This window comes from Bidens hawaiensis, unplaced genomic scaffold, assembly GCF_021521415.1.
Source record: "Bidens hawaiensis isolate Kalapana, Puna unplaced genomic scaffold, B.hawaiensis_p1.1 tig00037205_1, whole genome shotgun sequence".
Lineage (NCBI taxonomy): Eukaryota > Viridiplantae > Streptophyta > Magnoliopsida > Asterales > Asteraceae > Bidens > Bidens hawaiensis.
The window spans coordinates 3,829-24,040 of record NW_027496483.1 but is presented as its reverse complement, the minus strand read 5'-3'; the positions used below and the strand labels follow the sequence as shown (position 1 = coordinate 24,040).

Genomic DNA, 20,212 nt, shown 5'->3' with positions numbered 1-20,212 from the left:
ATTAACTAGTGGTTAATCATCTGTGCTTTGCTACCAAATCAAAGAGAACACAAATAAGTTTCACAATATACCGACAAAAGGGAATGAATTAGAATTAAAACTAAGGGAAAATTCCTAAAATAGCCTCTTTTAGAGAGAAGAGTCTCAAAATAGCCCTTTTTTTAAAAATTATTTAAGATTTGGACTGGCATGACGCATTAGGAAAAGATAAAAATAATGAGGGAGCAGTCTAAATTTTGAAGGAAAGTCAGGTAGGAGACGGGGTTTATGGAAATAATGAAGGTAAAGTCCAAATTATTTTGTAATCTTTGAGTAAAAGTTCATATTTTTTCAAAACTTATTTTTTCAAAAAACCGTCTTGGAAGACTGTTTTTTTATGTTTCCTACCTTTCACGTCCATATTTTCAAATTCTTGGAAAAAGAGATTTTGAAATCTCGTCTTGAGAGACGCATTTAAGATGAATTTGTTCTTAACAGACGAGATTTCTTACTTTCCTACCTTTCACGTCCAAATTTATATAATTTAATATGGGTTTTCTTTCTTATCAATCATACATTTCTTCATCAATCTTCTTCATCGGATATCTTGTAGCCGGCCAAATGACGAGGTTTAAGAGGGGAGATCGTGTGGAAGTTATGGATTTGGGTTCCGGGTTCATTGGTTCCTACTACGACGGCAACATAATCTCAACGTTCAGTAATGAGTATATTGTTCAGTTCCGTACCTTGCTCGAAAATGATCAGTCCGGGCCTCTTCGAGAGTTTGTGAAGGCCAAAAAAGTAAGGCCAAAACCCGCATTTGTTGAGGTGAGCAGCTTTCGTTTGGGTGAGACGGTGGATGTGTATGCTAATGGCGGTTGGTGGACGAGAAGGATTATTAGCAAATTTAGCAAGAGTGAATATGTTGTTCATTTTGATAGCACCAACCAAGACATCACCTACCCTTTTCCCAACATCCGGGTTCATCAGGAGTGGGATGCAGCAAATGAAGTTTGGGTTTATGCCCGTAACTGACGAAATTTGGCTCTATTTCAAGTGGTTGAAATCTGTGTTTAATTGTTTAATGTGTCCTCTTGGTTGATGATGTTTTGTTTTTACGGTTTGTTGTTATCCTTGTCTGATTATGTTGTGTTGTATTATTATGCTTTTACGTTTTAGTAATGTATCTGTTTTATGTTGTGTGTTTCTGTACCAAATGTTATTATTGTTATAGTTTGATGTTTATTCTTGTTTTTTCATAGTTAACCAGGTCAAAATATACAGAAAACAGAACGAACTAAAGTTCATTAAATGAGGATGAACAATATACTAATTACGGAACGTTGAGATTATGTTGCCGTCGTAGTAGGAACCAATGAACCCAGAACCCAAATCCTTAACTTCCGCACGATCTCCCCTCTTAAACCTCGTCATGTGGCCAGCTACAAGATATCCGATGAAGAAGATTGATGAAGAAATGTTAATGATTGATAAGAAAGAAAACACATATTAAATTATATAATTTGGACGTGAAAGGTAGGAAAGTAAGAAATCTCGTATGTTAAGAACAAATTCATTCTAAATGCGTCTCTCAAAACGAGATTTCAAAATCTCTTTTTCTAAGAATTTGAAAATATAGACGTGAAAGGTAGGAAACATAAAAAACAGTCTCCTAAGATGGTTTTTTGAAAAAAAAAAGTTTTGAAAAAATATGAACTTTTACTCCAAGATTACAAAATAATTTGGACTTTACCTTCATTATTTCCATAAATCTCGTCTCCTACCTGACTTTCCTTCAAAATTTGGACTTCTCCCTCATTATTTTTATCTTTTCCCAATGCGTCTTGGCAGTCCAAATCTTAAATAATTTTGAGGAAAAAATGGCTATTTTAGGAATCTTCTCTCTAATAGGGACTATTTTTGGAATTTTCCCTTAAAACAAATGTTCACAATCTATTTTATAAGCCTACATCTTTAAAATTAGGGATGAGTTCGAGATGGCACTGGTACCGATCTCGAAAATTCCGATCCTGAAATTTGAAAAATATTATTTGGTACTGGTACCGAAAATGTTCGGTTCATTACCAGTACGGTACCGGTATATGGTGCAACATTTAGGAAATAACGGTACCATACTGATACTGAAAACTTAAAACTTGGTAACGATTCGGTACCAACAGTAACAAATCGGTACCGGTTCAGTACCGTCGATACCGTTACCGAAAATGTTTCATCTCTATTCAAAATCAAGTAAAATGTCTAGTAAGGTTTTTTTTCTAGGGGGAGGGGGAGCATAAATGAACCCGGGCACGTAGGGTGGAAAGAGGGGACACAACCGGTAAGCCAAATACCATTTGGTGATATTTGTATATACACAAACAAAATAATTAGAAAAGAATAACAAATAGACAAATAACGAACCAAATAGTGATAATCAATCGATATTGGTTCATCACGTTACTTGAAGGATACCGGCGGTATACCAACTGAAAGAGAAACCACAAGAAGTAAAGTTGTGATACGTCCAAAAAAACATCCGTTTATGCTTTACATTAATAAAAAATCATTAAGACGAATATCAGTTCCAATAAAATCAAAACAAACCCTATAGTGTAATTTTTAGGCATCTTTTGGGCTGGCCCCTTCTACTATAATTTTGGCTTGTTTATTAATGTTAGGATTTTTTAAGTTTATCATATAGTGAGAATTATGTAAACTTTTAAGTTTATTCATAAAGTGAGAATAAATATAAATTCATATTTGGTTAAGTTCGAGATACTTTATTTACTAATAATGGTTTTAGTGGAGTTAAAAAGAGTATCGATTCCTAACTATTGAAAGTTGAGTTTGTAGGAGTCCAAATATGAAATGTAAGAGATTTTTGGTCTGCTTTAAATATTAATTGCCTAAATTATTATTATCTAATTCATATCGTTCAATTCAGTGTTTGCATGACCATCTTGATCAGTCCATTTGTCCCCACTTGAAAAAAAAACTTGGATCCGTCGCTGTTGCTCTTTTGGGTTCACAGTATCCTTTCTGATAGGCTGTGGGAATAATAATCCTCGTCAACAAAGTATTGGCACACTGTCACGATGTAGACACTGTTTTGAAGAAAATTTGAACATAGTTCCCTATGAAAACCGAGGCTCGGGAGAGCAGGATACATTAAGCAGAAAGGCTCCATACCGTACACTCTTGGTATTACCCTTTTTCCTTTTTTTATTGAATTACAATTTTGTTATCTCCTTTATCCATGTTATATGATGTCCAAAATCCAGAATTTTGTAATAAAAACACTTAATAACCAACTATGTGCACAAGCTATCAGAGTATTAATTACATTTAAGATGTTCTATAGTATACACGTGATCATTGAATGGGGTGGGTGTCCGTTGACAAAGACAGTTTTTAAACACATGAGTTTAAGAGGCGAGATTTTGGGTTCAAGTCCCACAATGACAAAGATTAAAAGAAATTCACAGTTAAAAAAAATGATTCCTATGTTCAAAAGATTACTAAGAATAAAACTTGAACTGATACAAGGAATATATATACATAAAGAAGCTGGTAGCGACAAAACAAACATTCATAAGAAATATATTTACACCACCATTTTACCTTGCTAGTTTAAAACATTTGTACAAAGTATAGACTATATAATCTAAAAGACGAAATAAAACAAATCGATTATCACATATGGTTCTAAGTTTATAGAATTCAAGCAAAATTTTGTCTCTGACGATGATTTGAGTTCTTTATATCACGATGTATGATTCATGTCATGTGTAATACAAATGTGAATGTAATTTAATGTAGACCAAACATTATTGTTTTTTTGCTTCTTGGCATCTAATACAGAATATACTCGTCAAGAACCTCAAACTTATGATTAGAGCTTCTTACATCTCTGTGGATGGCTTCTGTGTGAAGTATCAACACTCATCTGTTGGTAGTTAACCCCACTAACACCATTATGAAGATAGTCTAGTTCACTTGAAGCTCAATTTAATACTTGACCACAATTTACAATATATGCAGCTTTATTCCTCTAAACAATATATCTTGTATTTCTAGTTCCATTTTCATCATCAAAGACTTTGAATGCAACACTTGAAACTAATGACAGATTGTCATCATCATCATCATCATCACTAGATGCATAGTACATAATCCTGTTATTTTGAAAAAAGAATTTAGATATGATCTTGTACCAGAAACAAACAAGAATAAAATCGCAAATCTTAATTAGGTCAAAAATTTCAAATTGTCAAAAGCTAGAGGTGCAAACGAGCTGACCTTTTTTTAGCCCAAGCCTCAAATAAAGCTCGTTTAGTTATCAAGCCTTGTATGGGAAGCTCATTAAGGCTCATTGAGCCTTGTGTATTTTTAAGTTTTCTCTCTTTTCGAATTTTATGTGTTAATTTCACATTTCACAGCGGAGCTTATTTATGGTACTTCACAAGCTCAAGCCGAGCTTAGACTCATTTAAGGCTTCTCTAAGCCGAACCCGGGCTTGAAAATATTATTTACGAGCCGAGCTCAAGCCTAGTCAACCTTGGCCTGGGCTCGGCTCGTTTGCACCCCTCAAAGCACGAATAAACTATTTGCATGATCAAATTCATTATTCAAATTAAGATGGTAAATTTGTAGATATAGAAGTGTGTGAATTATGAAATAAAATATAGACATTTAACATGAATATTTAAAACGTAGTGAGTTAATAATATATGAGAGGTACCGGTTGGAAGCTAACGTTTCCCACCACGGTGAAAGAAGGCCGGTCGGTGGTCGGAAAAATGTTATGATAGTACTAAGAAAATAAAGGAGTATTTATATTGTGGAATACAACTTATTATTATTATTATTATTATTATTATTATTATTATTATTATTATTATTATATTACATTTATTATCATTATATTTTATGGTCGTTCAGGAAAAAAGATGTATAGGGAGTTGTTCGGTAGGAAGTTCGTTTAGGTTTGTTCGTTTAACAAATAAACGAACATGAACAAAAAATTTTGTTCGTTTAGTTAAATTCATTTGTGTCTGTAAACATTCGGTAATGTGCTTATTTACGTTCGTGTACGTTCATATGTTTATGTTCGTTAGTTAAAGGTTTGTTTTATATTTTTATAATATTTTGTTTGTAATAACCAACCAAACACTTATATCTTATGATTTTACTGTTTATATTTTGTTCATTTCATTAATGTCATGTTTTATAAATTCTTGCCTTTTGACAAATTTAACTTGGGTTTCGTCTGATGTTAATTTCGGATTAACAATTTTGATTTTTTCCCTCCTAAATAGTACATGTTCATTTGCGGTTGTGAAAAAGTTCAATTCCTTAACGAACAAACGCAAACATGATTTTCCATTTAGTTAGCGTTCGTGAACTAGATTAATGTTAAATGAACGAACATGAACACGACTTTGTTCGATTTGATTTGTTTACAGCCCTATTAGTAAGGTTGATTAGATTGTGATTTTAATTATATTATTTTAAGGTGAGTGTAGTGGGCGACAAAGGGTGAGTTTTTTGGGAGACTTTGCCCCCCCCCCCCTTCCCGGGTGATATGTGCGGCAATAAGGGGGCGTGCGACATAGATTTGTTGCCGGTGGATGTTGAAAAATAATAATAAAAAAATGACCGTTGGTAAACGGTTAAAACCAAAAAAAATCAAAGCAATATATATACACACACACATATATATATACACCCCCCCCCCCTATATATACCATCTTCTTCTACAAAAAAATACATGTTTCATCTCCAACATTTTCAATCTTTCAAATAAAAATACCACATCTCTCCTCCAAAAATACATACAAAAACGAATCCAAGAAACAGCCTGAATCATCCGTGGCTTGATTTCGGGCAATACCATACTCTATAAAACCAACAAACCAACTCCCCGAACACCCTAAACAAACCGAATCTAAACTATCAATGGCTCGGTTTCGGACAACACCATATTTAGCAAAACCAACAAACCAACTCCCCGAGCACCCATAACCAACCGAACCTATACTATCTATTTCCTTTTCTCAACCAAAACTTAAGCATGTGCGCCAACATGCTCAACCCCCAAAACCCCATGCCGGTGTTAGGGTCTAGCCAACCAGAGCCGGAGACGGTGTTATTATTATTTTTTTTTTGTTATGTGTTTTTTTTAGCTATTTCTTTTTTAATTTTAATGTATTTATTTATTTAATTTAATGAGTTTTTTTTGTTTAATTTAATTATAAAAAAGATGGTGTTGCAATGTGATGGAGCTACAAACCCCTACACCCCTAAAATAAAAATCGTCACTATGCTAACGTAGCGTCATGTGTTGAAAATCCCCTCAATATTGTAGTTCTCCACTACACATAGTCTTATACAGAGTTTTGTGTTGTTTAATATATGAGTTAATGAGGTATTTGTCTTTTCGTTTTCACTTTTTGCTTTTTAATACTTCATTAATATAAGCAAAATATTGTTGTTTTGTGAGGGGGTGTGTTTTTTTTCCTGTTAGGGGAGTCACTTTCTGACACGGCCCGAAACCGGCACGAAGAAATATAGGTTTTGGGTCGACTGACACGACCCATTTTCTTAAACAGGTCCATCCAAACCCGGCCTGTTTAAAAACGGATCAACTAGAACACGACCCGTTAAAAAGTTAGTTGACCTGTTAACCCATTTAAAAATTTTTGAAAAGTTAATATTTTGATTTTGGAAATACGAAGTGCTAAATTTTAAAGTTAAAAACTTATATTTTTAATTTTTCATATATTTATTGACCTTTAAAAGTAAAACTAATTTCTATTTATAAGACTTTTATTTACTCTTCACATCCAACAGTTTAACTTTATTATTTCTTATTAGACATTCATGGATTATTTTCATTCGTTTGTTCTTATATGAGCAAAATATGTAAAGTCCAAGTTTTATAATTGAGAATGAGAGATAAACACACAAAAATAATTTAATCAATCATAAATTACTAAAATATTTTATATGAATTAAGTAATTAATTGTTAAAATTGTTAGTAAGTCACCGGCTATTACTCATATTCATAAATGAAAGTAAAAATGGGTTGGCCCGAAACACGACACGAATTAAAATGGGTCGACCCGAATAAATATATGGGTTGGGTTAGGGTTGATGAATTTCAACCCACCAACCTGAACCCCATCAACCAGCTAAACCGACACGGTTAACACCCCTAGTTTTTATTGGGTATATGTGTGGCGTGCGGGTTTAATTTCTTGCAAAGCTTGTTTATTATCATTTTATAAAAGTTTTTGCTGGTCGTTTCAAAAATAAGTAAATATATAATAAAAACTAGTGGGTTGACCCGCTGCGTTGCGGCGGGGTTTAGATATTGATGACAAAAATAGCAGAGACATGCGCTTTATGTTCTAGATAATACCCATATGGCCATTTTTTATCACATAATAAGGTCCTTTGGGGGTTTACACTGTTTTTGCATAAACTGTTTACAAAATGTTATAACTTTCCTCTTCGAAATGTGTAAACCCTGCCAAAAGATTAGGCTTTTGATCTGCTGTCCAAGCATGCCAAACCTGCTATGCTATGCTGCATGTTTTTGCCTTCTTTCTGCATTCCGCATCCATAGAGTTAGTAGTAGGCTGATAGTGCATATTTGGCCAATGTGCATTCACCGCAGCGCCCTATTTTCGCCCTAGTTCATCTCCTACAAACAAACAAACAAAGAATGACAAAAATTTAGTCAATTAACAACTTAGTTTGAAGAAAATTTAGATTATTGATTCAATTTGTTTCTTAAGTCAAAATTCAATTTTGACCAAAAAGTCACCTCTGACCAGAAACATAATTTTGACTTCAATATTCCCCAAATGTGTAAAACTTCAAAAACAATCATAATACTCTCAATTAATTAATTTTTTGTATAATTATAACAACTTTAACTAACTTATTCCAGCCAAATGAAAGAGATTCTTGTACACCATTATTCACATCAGATCCAAATTTCTAGAGCATAGCTTTTAATGATTTTTCTCTTTGATGTATTATAGCTCAAGCATCATTATTTCTCTAGCAGGTCATAAATTAGGAAGTTGGTTATTCACATCAAAGGCAAGGCAAATTTATAGAGCATTGCCTGCGCCTGCATTACAACAAACATCATGATAAAGTTCATCAACTAAAAACGACAATCTCGAATAAAGTTCATTAACAAAAGTAACAGTTTTTTAAGTGGACACGCTGTGACACAAACCCCTTATGTCTCGTAACAAAATTCGGCCCAAACTCGTTTTGACCCTAACATATCCCAACCCGAAACGAAATCGTTAAAAGACAAAACCATACACGACCAAATCAAACCACAATAAACCTACTGTAGATCAACAGTTGATTGACCCGCATATTTTAAGGAACACAAAGCCCTAATAATAACAACCAATAGAAGACATTAAATAAAAAAAGAAGGCTTACCGGTACTGACTCCTTAATAAAACTTAATGTCGACGGGTCATAATCTGCTCAATAGGATCAACCCCCTTCACCATTCCAGCTGCCCAATTCAACTTAGTAAAGTACAACCTGTAAAGTGTAATAAAATTTAAGTGTTTAATACATTTAAAGAGTTAAGAAGTCAAATGACAAAAATGTAAAAGAAGCTAGTAACTGTTATTACTGATTAAATGGACATAATAGTTACTTTGTTTGGGCAACACCATTAGTGTTAGTATTAAGAAAGAAGACAATATAAATTGTGTTATAGGTAAAATTAGGATTAGTGTTATGAGTGGATTTTAAATTACAAAACGTCTAAAACTAAACTTATTGTCTTTAAATACACCTGACCACACAAAAACAAAAGAGGATAATCTAAACAAAACAAAAAGATGGCTACATATTATTATAACTATTAAAGTTAAAAAAATAAATTAGCTACGGAAATTTTAAAATGCACCTCCTGCACTAAACAGCAAATTTAACCTAAAAAATTATCCTGCACATAGTAAAGACGCTAGAGACGAAGTAATTGATCACTATGGGCGCAGGACAGTATACGAAAGCACTTGACCATGACTACATGCTAAGGAGATTCAGCAATAAAGAGAGAAAAGTCTAAAAACGCATACAGCTAACTTATGAAGGTAGCGTATAATATATACAGACCGCTATACACAATCTATTAACAAAGACTCAAGACACTTGTAAATACAGCATACCTTATCAAAGGCAGGCTCATCATGAAAGCGAATGACAGTAAACAGAAAAGATCTGCGTCATAACAAAAATAATCAATTCCAAAGTCAAAATTATTGTAAGACATTTAACTAATGCACAAATAATGTATTAGAAGCTACTAAGGAGTACTAACAAACCAGGACTTCAATTATAAGAACAAAACAAATAAAAGCATATGCCAACTCAAAAAGGGAAATTGCAGACTTGGGTTTTTGGCTGTCCATTAGAAAAACAAATAATTGAACTGGAAGAACCGAACAACTGAGAGACAATTGTTTGATTATCGTTCGATTGTACTCAAACACAGGTTATTTTCTTTTACACAAAATAACTCTGGTCGTTCTCGCAATTCCCCTTTCTTCAATTGGACATGCAATTCACAAAGTTATGATTTCATATACAAAATTATGTATATATAACTACTTGATCGCATACATAGACAAACAATTCTACCTGAGTGAGAGAGCTTCAGTGTCTTCATAAGAGTTGGAGATGACGATGGCTTCAACAGCAGAAGCAAACCCTACTTCCATGAAATCCCAATTGCTGTTTCATCACTAAATCATCGATCAACTGCAAACTAAAGATTGAACAGGTTGTGAGGAACTATTAAAAAGAGGCGACAATCAAGGGAAAACAAAGACCCAAAAATCCAAATCCTGGTTTTGAAAGGCAACAGTAGGTGGCGACAACGATGATCAATGGAAGAAACAAACCTAGAGATGGCCGTAGACATCATAATCGGTTGCTTGAGAAACACAAACGAATACCAAGATATGTAACAATGACCCAGAGAGCAATAATATAAGCCAGGGGTTCAAAATTACAAAGACCAAAAAGGTTTCTGGACATATGGCAGAGTTCAGTTAAACTAAGGGCCTGGGCCGGACTTTAACTTCAACCCAATAAGCTCCAGCTCCTTATGCTAAAAGCCCCAAGCCCATATTCCTTTTATGCTCCAAGCCAAACATAAACACAAAATGTTAAGACGGAGAGAATAATGACTTGTAAGTATCATCACATGTTTTAACAGGTATGTCTAGTCATGTTATGAAGCATTTGGAAAGAGAGGAACGAGTTAAACACAGCATTTGGAAAAAGAGGAATGAGTTGGTGTTTACGGGAAGCCGATTTTACTCAAAAACGTGGTGGGTTAAATAAAATCATTGGGCTTCTTGTGGATTAAAGGCCGGTCAAAGAGGGGCAATTTGTCTTTGAGAGAATTGATAGGGTTTTTCTAGTTTAATGTTGTAATATATTTTTCAGGTATGTTGATGGATGTAAATTTGCTTAACTCAACTGATTTATGTTTACATATACAAATTTTGTTAGTCGTTAAAAAAAGGTTAGTAAGGTAAGATTATGTCACACCCTGTTAAGCGAATTGCGGAAGCGTAAAACGGAAATACAACAGATACAACTGGTATCAAATACATTGTTCATAAAGAAACATTACTAACTAATTTACAATATATTACATTGTTCTAACATCTTTTACACACTAGGTGATACAATCAAACCGGTTCTTCAATTACTTTACTTCTAACTCAAATGCCCACGACATCAATCACCAATCAGACACGTAACGCACAGGAAATTACTTCTCATATCTGATTACCTGAAAAGCATGTTAAAACAGGTCAACTACGAATAGTTGGTGAGTTTCATAAGTTTAAATGAAATCAGTTCTGCGCACCATACAGTCATAGTTTGTATGTACACGCGTATATAAGAAAATGTATTTACATTTATATATGTATATGTACGTCTTTGTATACTGATATGTATGTGTATAAGTTTATGATAGAGTTTGAAACTACGAAAAAATCGTGACTGCTCATTCGTACTTCGTGCCTTCATTTTTCAAATAAAATCAACCACTGTGGCCCCCTTTCCGCCAACAACGGTTTCACGTAAAATCACCTCTATGGTCCCTCTTCTGACCACAATGGTTTCACGTAAACTCAAACATTACACATTATATACACAAACAATTATTATTTTCTACACATAGAATTTCCTACACCTATCCACATAGTATGTATATATATATATATATGTACACAATACACACACACATATATATAGTATTTATCACATATTACTAATCACTGTGGCACCCTTTCCGCCCACAACATATATAATCATAATATTTTCTTAACACTCATGTCATAATCAAGTTATTTCGTTTAGTAAGTTGCAGCAGAACTTGGCTCATTGGCCATACTCAACTTTGGTTTATAAGTTGCAGCAGAACTTGGCTCATAGGCCATACTCAACTTTAGTTTAGTAAGTTGCAGCAGAACTTGGCTCATAGGCCATACTCAACTTTAGTTTATAAGTTGCAGCATAACTTGGCTCATAGGCCATACTCAACTTTAGTTTAGTAAGTTGCAACAGAACTTAGCTCATAGACCATACTCAACTTTAGTTTATAAGTTGCAGCAGAACTTAGCTCATAGGCCATACTCAAATTCAGTTTAGTACTATTGTGGCCCCCCTTTCACCCACAATAGCCTCATGGCCATTACAGACCACATTATTCCCAAATTAGTTATGTTTAACATAACATGACGTGTTTGTATAAACATATTGTCACATGTAATTTCATTATGTTTTGTCATTCATACTCTCTCCACTTAATAAACCAATCAATGATAATAATCACCTTTCATCAGCGCGTAGTTAATCATTATGGTTGTAGGGACTTTTCATATATACATGTTCAGATAATCTATATCCTGAACCGTTTTCTGATAGATAATGTATATAAACACGCTTTTCACCCCAAAGATTTGTAACAGTTTGAAAAGAGGGGTCATAAAACTCACGGTTTTGTAGGCACTCAGTGCGAGATCAGCTCGGGGTTCGTTTCCCTTGCAATCATTTAGTCTCTATAGTCCATATTATAATAATATTAATATTTTAAAATTATTATAATCTCAGTACTAAACTGGGCTGTATAACTAATCTGGGTATAGCTGGAACGCCCAGAAAGTGGCAATAAGCTTAGGTTGTGATGTTGTTCAATGTCTAATACTTAAAACCGAACTTGGCTCATATTCCCGTTTTCCCAGCTGGGCCAAGTTGTTCGTTTACGCGTTCAGAAAACAGTTATGGGGAAATAAGCTTGGGTAAATGTATTGGTTAATAAAATGATTAAGTTATAAAGAAGGATCACATACTGGGGTACCGGATTAGCCTCGGGGCCCTTTTCCGTTTATTCAGTTTGATTTAACAAGAAACGAGCACAATCTATCCGGATTGTCCAGGTTTCTCATAGAAAAGTTCGCTTTTACTTAATTAATCCAAAATATGATTTTTGATCACTCTTGGTGTTTTGATATTCCCGCAGGTTCGTTAATCGCGAACTTGCCGGTTTTTATTAAAATTGAATTTGTTTAATATTCAAATTAGCATAATTAATTAACCATTAATCATTAAATTATGAAAATTTAGCCACTTATCAAATAAAATATGCATATTTTTATAAAAATATTTCTGGAATTATTTACTGATTTAATAATTTATAAAAATTCATTTTATCAGCTATATTTCGCTTGAAAATCGTCCGCTTATCCCAAAAAATTTCCAAAAATTCCACCAAAATTCTTCAATGCTCAAATCATGTCCCAAAACAACCTGTATCATTTCCAGAATGTAAAAGCTCGTGCGATATTCTTTTCGACCCAAATTCAGCTATAAAAATTCACACGAACGCATATACACAAAACACCTTTAAACTTCTCCAAATGATCCCAAAATTCATATGTGATCAAATCACATCAAATCTGAGTTCCCAGAAAAATTTCTTAATTTTTGAAGTATTTTAGCTATTTTTCCCAAATAAATGCCCCAATTCGGTAATAAATTCGCCAAATATTCTCGGATGGTCGAAAAATTACCAAATTTGAACAGGGACTCATTGAAATGGTCCCTGATGTCCCTGAAAAATTTCAAGGCCTAACAATATGCACATCACAACCTTAACCTAACAGCCCGTAAGAGAGTGTTTCGGCATTACCTTAGCGGTTTTGGTTCGTTTCCGCCTTTCTAATCAACTTTTCAAGCTCTTGTGCCCCTATGTAGGCTAGATACAAGTCCTATATCACAAACCAAGCAATTTTTCATCAACATAACAGCCCTTAACTTAGAGTTTCGGCTAGTGCACAAAAACGAACTTTTGAACCGTAAAAACGTCGTTTCAACCCTTTAATCCGTGTTTATGGCCAAAAACGATCATGATTCTGATTTGAAACTATGTTTAACATAAAAGTATGTTTTTAAATGATTTTTGAGAGTTTTACATGGTTAACTATGATTTTTAACAATCAAGACATGTTTATATGTTATTAAACGAGTTTAAACGAATCAAAAAATCGATTAATCATAAGGTTTTTACCTAGTTTTCTTGCTGGTTTTGGCTGGAGAAGAAGAATTCCATAAGTTGTATGTGAAATATGTGTAAAAATATCTCAAAACTAGTTTATATGTGAAAGGAAAAGAAAGGGGGTGGGGTGCTGCTGCGATCGGAAGTTCATGGGCCCATTTTGGCCCAAGTTTCTGATTCTAAAGGCCCAAAAACGAAAAGCCCAGTCCAAATTTAGTTCGGGTTCGGTTTTTGGCTCGAAAAACTTATCGGGTGCGACAAACAGTGCGAAAACGAGTGTTTTTCGGCTAGTTTTGAGTAAAATTATAAAAACATACTATATGTTTGTAAAAATCAAAAATATTTTCACGGATCGCTTAAAACATTTCAAATAAGCGTTTGGTAAGTCTTTTTCGGCTTAACGGATGATACAATGCTTGGCTTGTAACTATCTTTCGCGTTTAAATCTATAGCGGGTAGTTAAACCAGCATGTTTTTGTTTAACTTGTTTGCTATCGAACTAAGGCCATATTACTAATATTTTGGCTTGCATAGATCGTATATCACTTATAGATGGCACCCCGGGATATCCGGACCATAACCAGACCCGTTTGGTTATTCGTTTGTTCGTTACGCAATAAGCGGTTAAACGCTTATTCGAGTTTGTAAGTACTAAGGTGTACTCGGTTTTGCCACGGATGTCACAGATTAGATTGTATTATAATTATTTTACCTTTAAGTATGAGTTTTGTTTCTCGAATTTGGATTTTATGAGGCATTTGTGGGTCGTTTTTACTTTTGCTTTTAATAATTTATTATAAAAAAATATTCCTAACTATCATTTTTTATTGTTGGCGGTCATAACTAAAAAATTGGCTGCTGATGGTCCTATCTTTTAAGGTATTTGGGTTCTCAATGGTATGTGTCTAACAGAATCCTAACGCCGTTACTTGGAGGTTGCTTTTGCCCAAAAATGTCAAATTTTTTCCCGGAAAACTTATCGTGAACACCGCCACTGCCACCAACAGAACTCACCTCCAACAAACCACCACCACTTGAGCACCACCAATCGATTCTGCCAATGGTTCTAGGGTTCTAGCGATCGTAACAATTGGGGTTCAAATGTACCCAAACATCCAACCACATTAAATGTACAAACACATAACACATAGCACTATCTCTAATGGGTCCTTACGAGAAGTGCCCTTGAATGCCCTTAACATTGGATGGTATTTTCCTTAAAAGAAGTGCCCTTACATAAGGGCACAAAGTTTTATATAAATATTGTGTGTAATGAGTAGGTGATGATGTCGAAGTTAAAGAGAGTAGGGATATTGGTATGGTTGGAGATGAAATTGAGGTTTTTAAGTATTTGTAAGGATATTATGTGGGAAATGGCGTGGCAATTAAGTGCGCCTATAGCATGGAAGATAGTCCAAGAACTTGTTAATAGGGCCTGGACAGAGACCAAGGAAGCGAACCAAGAACGATAGTCATTTCTTATCTTAGACGACATATAACTCAGTACAAAGGACTCCTACTCATAGCACAAACTAGCGTTTACACCCGCGCGTTGCGGCGGAGTGTAAAGCCGTTTATTGCACGCCCACTTCACTTGAAAATGTGGAGTCATCACCACCACCATCGGTCATCATCCCACAGCCAATAACTTTTGTGAACCATTAAGAAAACCCTCTTGTTGCAGTTGCACCGGGGTCATAAACCGAGCCAGGTAGCACCAATGCCACACCACCGCCATCGAGCACCAACACGGGAAAAGCTTATATAAAAAAGAAATAATAAATAAAAAAAAGTAAGCCGGACAAAAGGTAGACGTAAAAACGTTGAACCATGTACGTGAAACGTAAATCATAGGAAACAATAACTAAGTTGATCTAGGACCGCACGCTACGACATAGTTGAACCACACACTTTTTTTTCCCGTTACTTGGAGGTTGCTAGAAAAACGCTTTTGGCCGAAAAAGTCAAATTTTTTTCTCGGAAAACTCAACCTGAACACCGCCACTACCACCAACAGAACTCACCTCCAACAAACCACCACCACTTGAGCACCACTAACCGATTCCGCCAATGGTTCTAGGGTAGCGATCGTAACAATTGGGGCTTTTACTAGAAAAAGGTTCCTAAATGTCCAATCCAAGGTTACAAACGATGTTAAAATTCTGTTAGTCGCGGACCATTCGAAATAAATATGATAATAGGTGGGATCGTTATCAGGCGATTCGTTAGTTAGGACCAGAAAAATCAATACACTTTTTTTTGTTCATTTGCAGGTTTAGTTTTTTTCGAACTCGTTTATTATTATTTAATAAAAATTTTTGTTGGACATTAAAAAAAATATTGAAACAAAATAAAAATATTTAAATTACCCAAACATCCAACCACATTAAATGTACAAACACATAACACTATCTCTAATGGGTCTTTAGGAGAAGTGCCCTTGAATGCCCTTAACATTGGAGGATATTTTCCTTAAAATAAGTGCCCTTACATAAGGGCACAAAGTTTTATACAAATATTGTGTGTAATGAGTAGGTGATAAGGTCGAAGTTAAAGAGAGTAGGAATATTTGTATGGTTGGAGATGAAATTGAGGTTTTTAAGTATTTGTAAGGATATTATGTAGGAAATGACGTGGCAATTAAGTGCGCCTAGAGCATTGAAGATCGTCCAAGAACATGTTAATAGGGCCTAGACAGAGACCAAGGAACCGAACCAAGAACGATAGTCATTTCTTATCTTAGACAACATATAATCAGTACAAAGGAATCCTACTCATAGCACAAACTAGTGTTTACACCCGCGCGTTGCGGCAGAGTGTAAAGCTGTTTATTGCACACCCACTTCACTTGAAAATATGAAGTCATCACCACCACCATCGGTCATCATCCCACAGCCAACAACTTTTGTGAACCATTAAGAAAACCCTCTTGTTGCAGTTGCAGCGAGGTCATAAACCGAGCCAGGTAGCACCAATGCCACACCACCATCACCGAGCACCAACACGGGAAAAGCTTATATAAAAAAGAAATAATAAACAAAAAAAAGTAAACCGGACAAAAGGTAGACATAAAGATGTTGAACCATGTACGTGAAACGTAAATAATAGGAAACAATAACTAAGTTGATATAGGATCACACGCTGCGACGTAGTTGAACCACACACGCACATTGTTTTGTGTAAACTCACAAAATTTAGACCAAAATGTAAAACGAAAAATTCATTAAAGATGAAAAGTATAGGGGAACAAAGTTGAAAATAAAAAACTGTCACACCCCGACTCACAATGCGGAAGCGTAAAACGGGAATGTAACAGACACCTCTGATATCAATACATTGTTTATAAAGAAACATTACAAACTAATTTACAATATATTACATTTCTTTGTTCTATCATTGTTTAACAGTCTAAGCGATACAAACAAAACTAGTTCGTTAACTATACATTCTTACTAATAACGCCCTTGCTTCTATTCACATAGCATCAACCACACACTTCAGGCAAGTAACAGATCACCCAATCATTCCGATTTAGGTACACCTGAAAAGAAGCTTAAAACGGGTCAACTACTAGAGTTGGTGAGTTTCACGAGTTTCAAGAAAACAGTAATGAGTGTTCACAAGTCAACACTTGTAATTATGAAATAAGTATGTATGTATGCAAATGATGTATGTGATGTAATTATGCTAAGCTACAGTGAAGCCTGGACTGTTCGTGCTGCGTGCCTCCATTTCCCACGCTCAATCAACCACTGGGGCGACCCTTCCGCCCACAACATGCCCCGGTAGCCATGTCTAACACTGCATAGCCTGTATGTTTAAATATGGTCATGTGCAAACGGCGCTATGTGACACGGAAACCAGGCCGATTCCGTTTGGGTTTGTCAAACCAATAGTACTATTTACAAGCCACCGGCTCGAAGTTAATCACTGTGACTGTGGGGACTTTCGTGTGTTAGCACTTAGATAATTCACAACATCACATGTTTCAGATAAGTATATAGATATAAGCAAACATGCTTTTCACCCCAAAAGTTCGTAAAACAGTTTAAAAGTGGGGTCATGAAACTCACGGTTTTGTAGATATTCCGTACTGTATCAACTCGTGGTTTGTTCAGTCCGCTATCAGTAGTTCCTATAATTAATATTATAATAATATTAATATTTTAATACTATTATAATCTCAATACTAAACTGGGCTGTATAACTAATCAGGGAGTAGCTGGAACGCCCAGAAAGTGGCAATAGGCTTAGGTTGTGATGTTGTTCAATGTCTAATACTTAAAACTGAACTTGGCTCAGATTCCCGTTTTCCCAGCTGGACCAAGTTGTTCGTTTACGCGTTCAAAAAACAGTTATGGGAAAATAAGCTTGGGTAAATGTATTGGTTAATAAAATGATTAAGTTATAAAGAAAGATCACATACTGGGGTCTCGGCTTAGCCACGGGGCCCGTTTCCGCTTATTCAGTTTGATTTGAGAAGAAACGCGCACAATCCACCCGGATTGTCCAGGTTTCTCATAGAAAAGTTCATTTTCACTTAACTAGTCCAAAAATATGATTTTTGATCACTCTTGGTGTTTTGATATTCCTGCAGATTCACTAGTTGCGAACTTGCAGGTTTTTATAAAAACTGAATTGGTTTAATATCAGATTAGCATAATTAATTAATCATTAATCATTAAATTATGAAAATTTAACCACTTATCAACTAAAATATTTAGATTTTAATAAAAATATTTCTGGTATTTATTTACTGATTTATTAATTTATAAAAATTCATTTTATCAGCTATATTTCGTCTGAAAATCGTCCGTTTACCCCAAACAATTTCCAAAAATTCACCAAAAATTCCTGAATACTCAAATCATGTCCCAAAACAACCTGTATCAATTCCAGAATGTAAAAAGCTCGTGCGATATTCTTTTCGGCTCAAATTCGGCTGTAAAATTTCACACGAACGCAAATAAACAAAACACCTTTAAACTTTTCCAAATGATCCCAAAATTCATATGTGACCAAAATATATCAAATCTGAGTTCCCAGAAAAATTTCATAATTTTTGAAGTATTTTAGCTATTTTTCTCAAATAAACGTCCCAACTCGGTAATAAATTCGCCAAATATTCTAGGATGGTCGAAAAATTACCAAATTTAAAAAGGGACTCATTGACATGGTCCCTGATGTCCCTGAAAAATTTCAAGTCCTAAAAATATGCACATCACAACCTTAACCTAAATAACCCGTAAGCGAGTGTTTCGGCATTACCTCAGCGGGTTTGGCTCGTTTCCGACCTTTTAATCAATTTTTCAGGTTCTTGTGCTTCTAAGCAAGCTAGACACAAGTCCTATATCACAAACCAAGCAATATTTCATCAACATAACAGCCCTTAAGTTAGGGTTTCTGCTAGTGCACAAAAACGAACTTTTGAACCGTAAAAACGTCGTTTCAACCCTTTAATCCGTGTTTATGGCCAAAAAAAATTATCAAAACAGGTTCCTTACCATGTGTATGATCAAAACATGTTTATGGACCATTTTTAGGATTTTTACACGGTTAGGAATGATTTTTAGTAACCAAGACATGTTTTTATGGTATTAAACAAGTTCAAACAAGTAAAAAAGCTACTTATTTAAGCTCTTACCTTAGGGTTTTGGAAGTTTTCTGGCTGAAACAGAAGGGGCGTCCAGATTTTTCCAAGAAATGATGTTAAAATGGCTTGAACCTAGTTTAAATGTGAAAGAATAAACAAGGGGGGGCTGCTGATTGTGATCGGACCATCATGGGCCCACCTTGGGCCCATTTTGGCCCAAGTTTCTGATTTCTCAAGCCCAAATACGAAAAGCCCTGTCCAAATTTAGTTCGGGTTCGGTTTTTGGCGCGAAAAACTTATCGGGTGCGTTAAACAACGCGAAAACGAGTGTTTTTCGGCTAGTTTTGTGTAAAATTATAAAAACATACTATATGTTTGTAAAAATCAAAAATATTTTCACGGATCGCTTAAAACATTTCAAATAAGTGTTTGGTAAGTCTTTTTCGGCTTAACGGATGATACAATGTTTGGTTTGTAACTATCTTTCGCGTTTAATTCTATGGCGGGTGGTTAAACGAGCATGTTTTCGTTTAACTTGTTTGATATCAAACTAAGACCATATTTCTAATATTTTAGATCATATATCACTTTTAAATGGCCCTCCGAGATATCTGGGTCATAACCCGACCCGTTCGGTTAATCGTTCGCTTGTTACGCAAAAGGCGTTTATTTGCTTAATCAGTAAATACGTACTGAGGTGTACCTTGTTTTGGCTCAAATGTCACATTCTCCCCCGTTAGAAAATTTCGTCCCCGAAATTCGATTATTCAACTTTGTCTTTGTTTGGAAACAGGTGCGGGTATTTCTTTTTGAATTCAGATTTCCGCTCCCACGTGAATTCGGGTCCCCTTTGTGAATTCCACCGAACTTTTACTAGAGAGATTTTGTTGTGTCTTAATTGTTTTATTTTTCCCTCTAATATCTCCACTGGTTCTTCAACGAAATTTAGTTTTTCGTTTATGTTTAAGTGTTTTAATGGCACGATTTCGGTTTCATTAGTAAGACATTTTTTCAG

General features: G+C 34.9%; 1 protein-coding gene across 1 annotated transcript; it reads left to right on the top strand.

The window, feature by feature from the left end:
* The first annotated feature begins 600 nt into the window (after positions 1 to 600).
* Positions 601 to 1,014, top strand: LOC143589061 (protein AGENET DOMAIN (AGD)-CONTAINING P1-like). Its single transcript, XM_077069916.1, has one exon. It carries the CDS (start codon positions 601 to 603, stop codon positions 1,012 to 1,014), a length of 414 nt encoding a protein of 137 aa, XP_076926031.1.
* Positions 1,015 to 20,212: the final 19,198 nt, after the last annotated feature.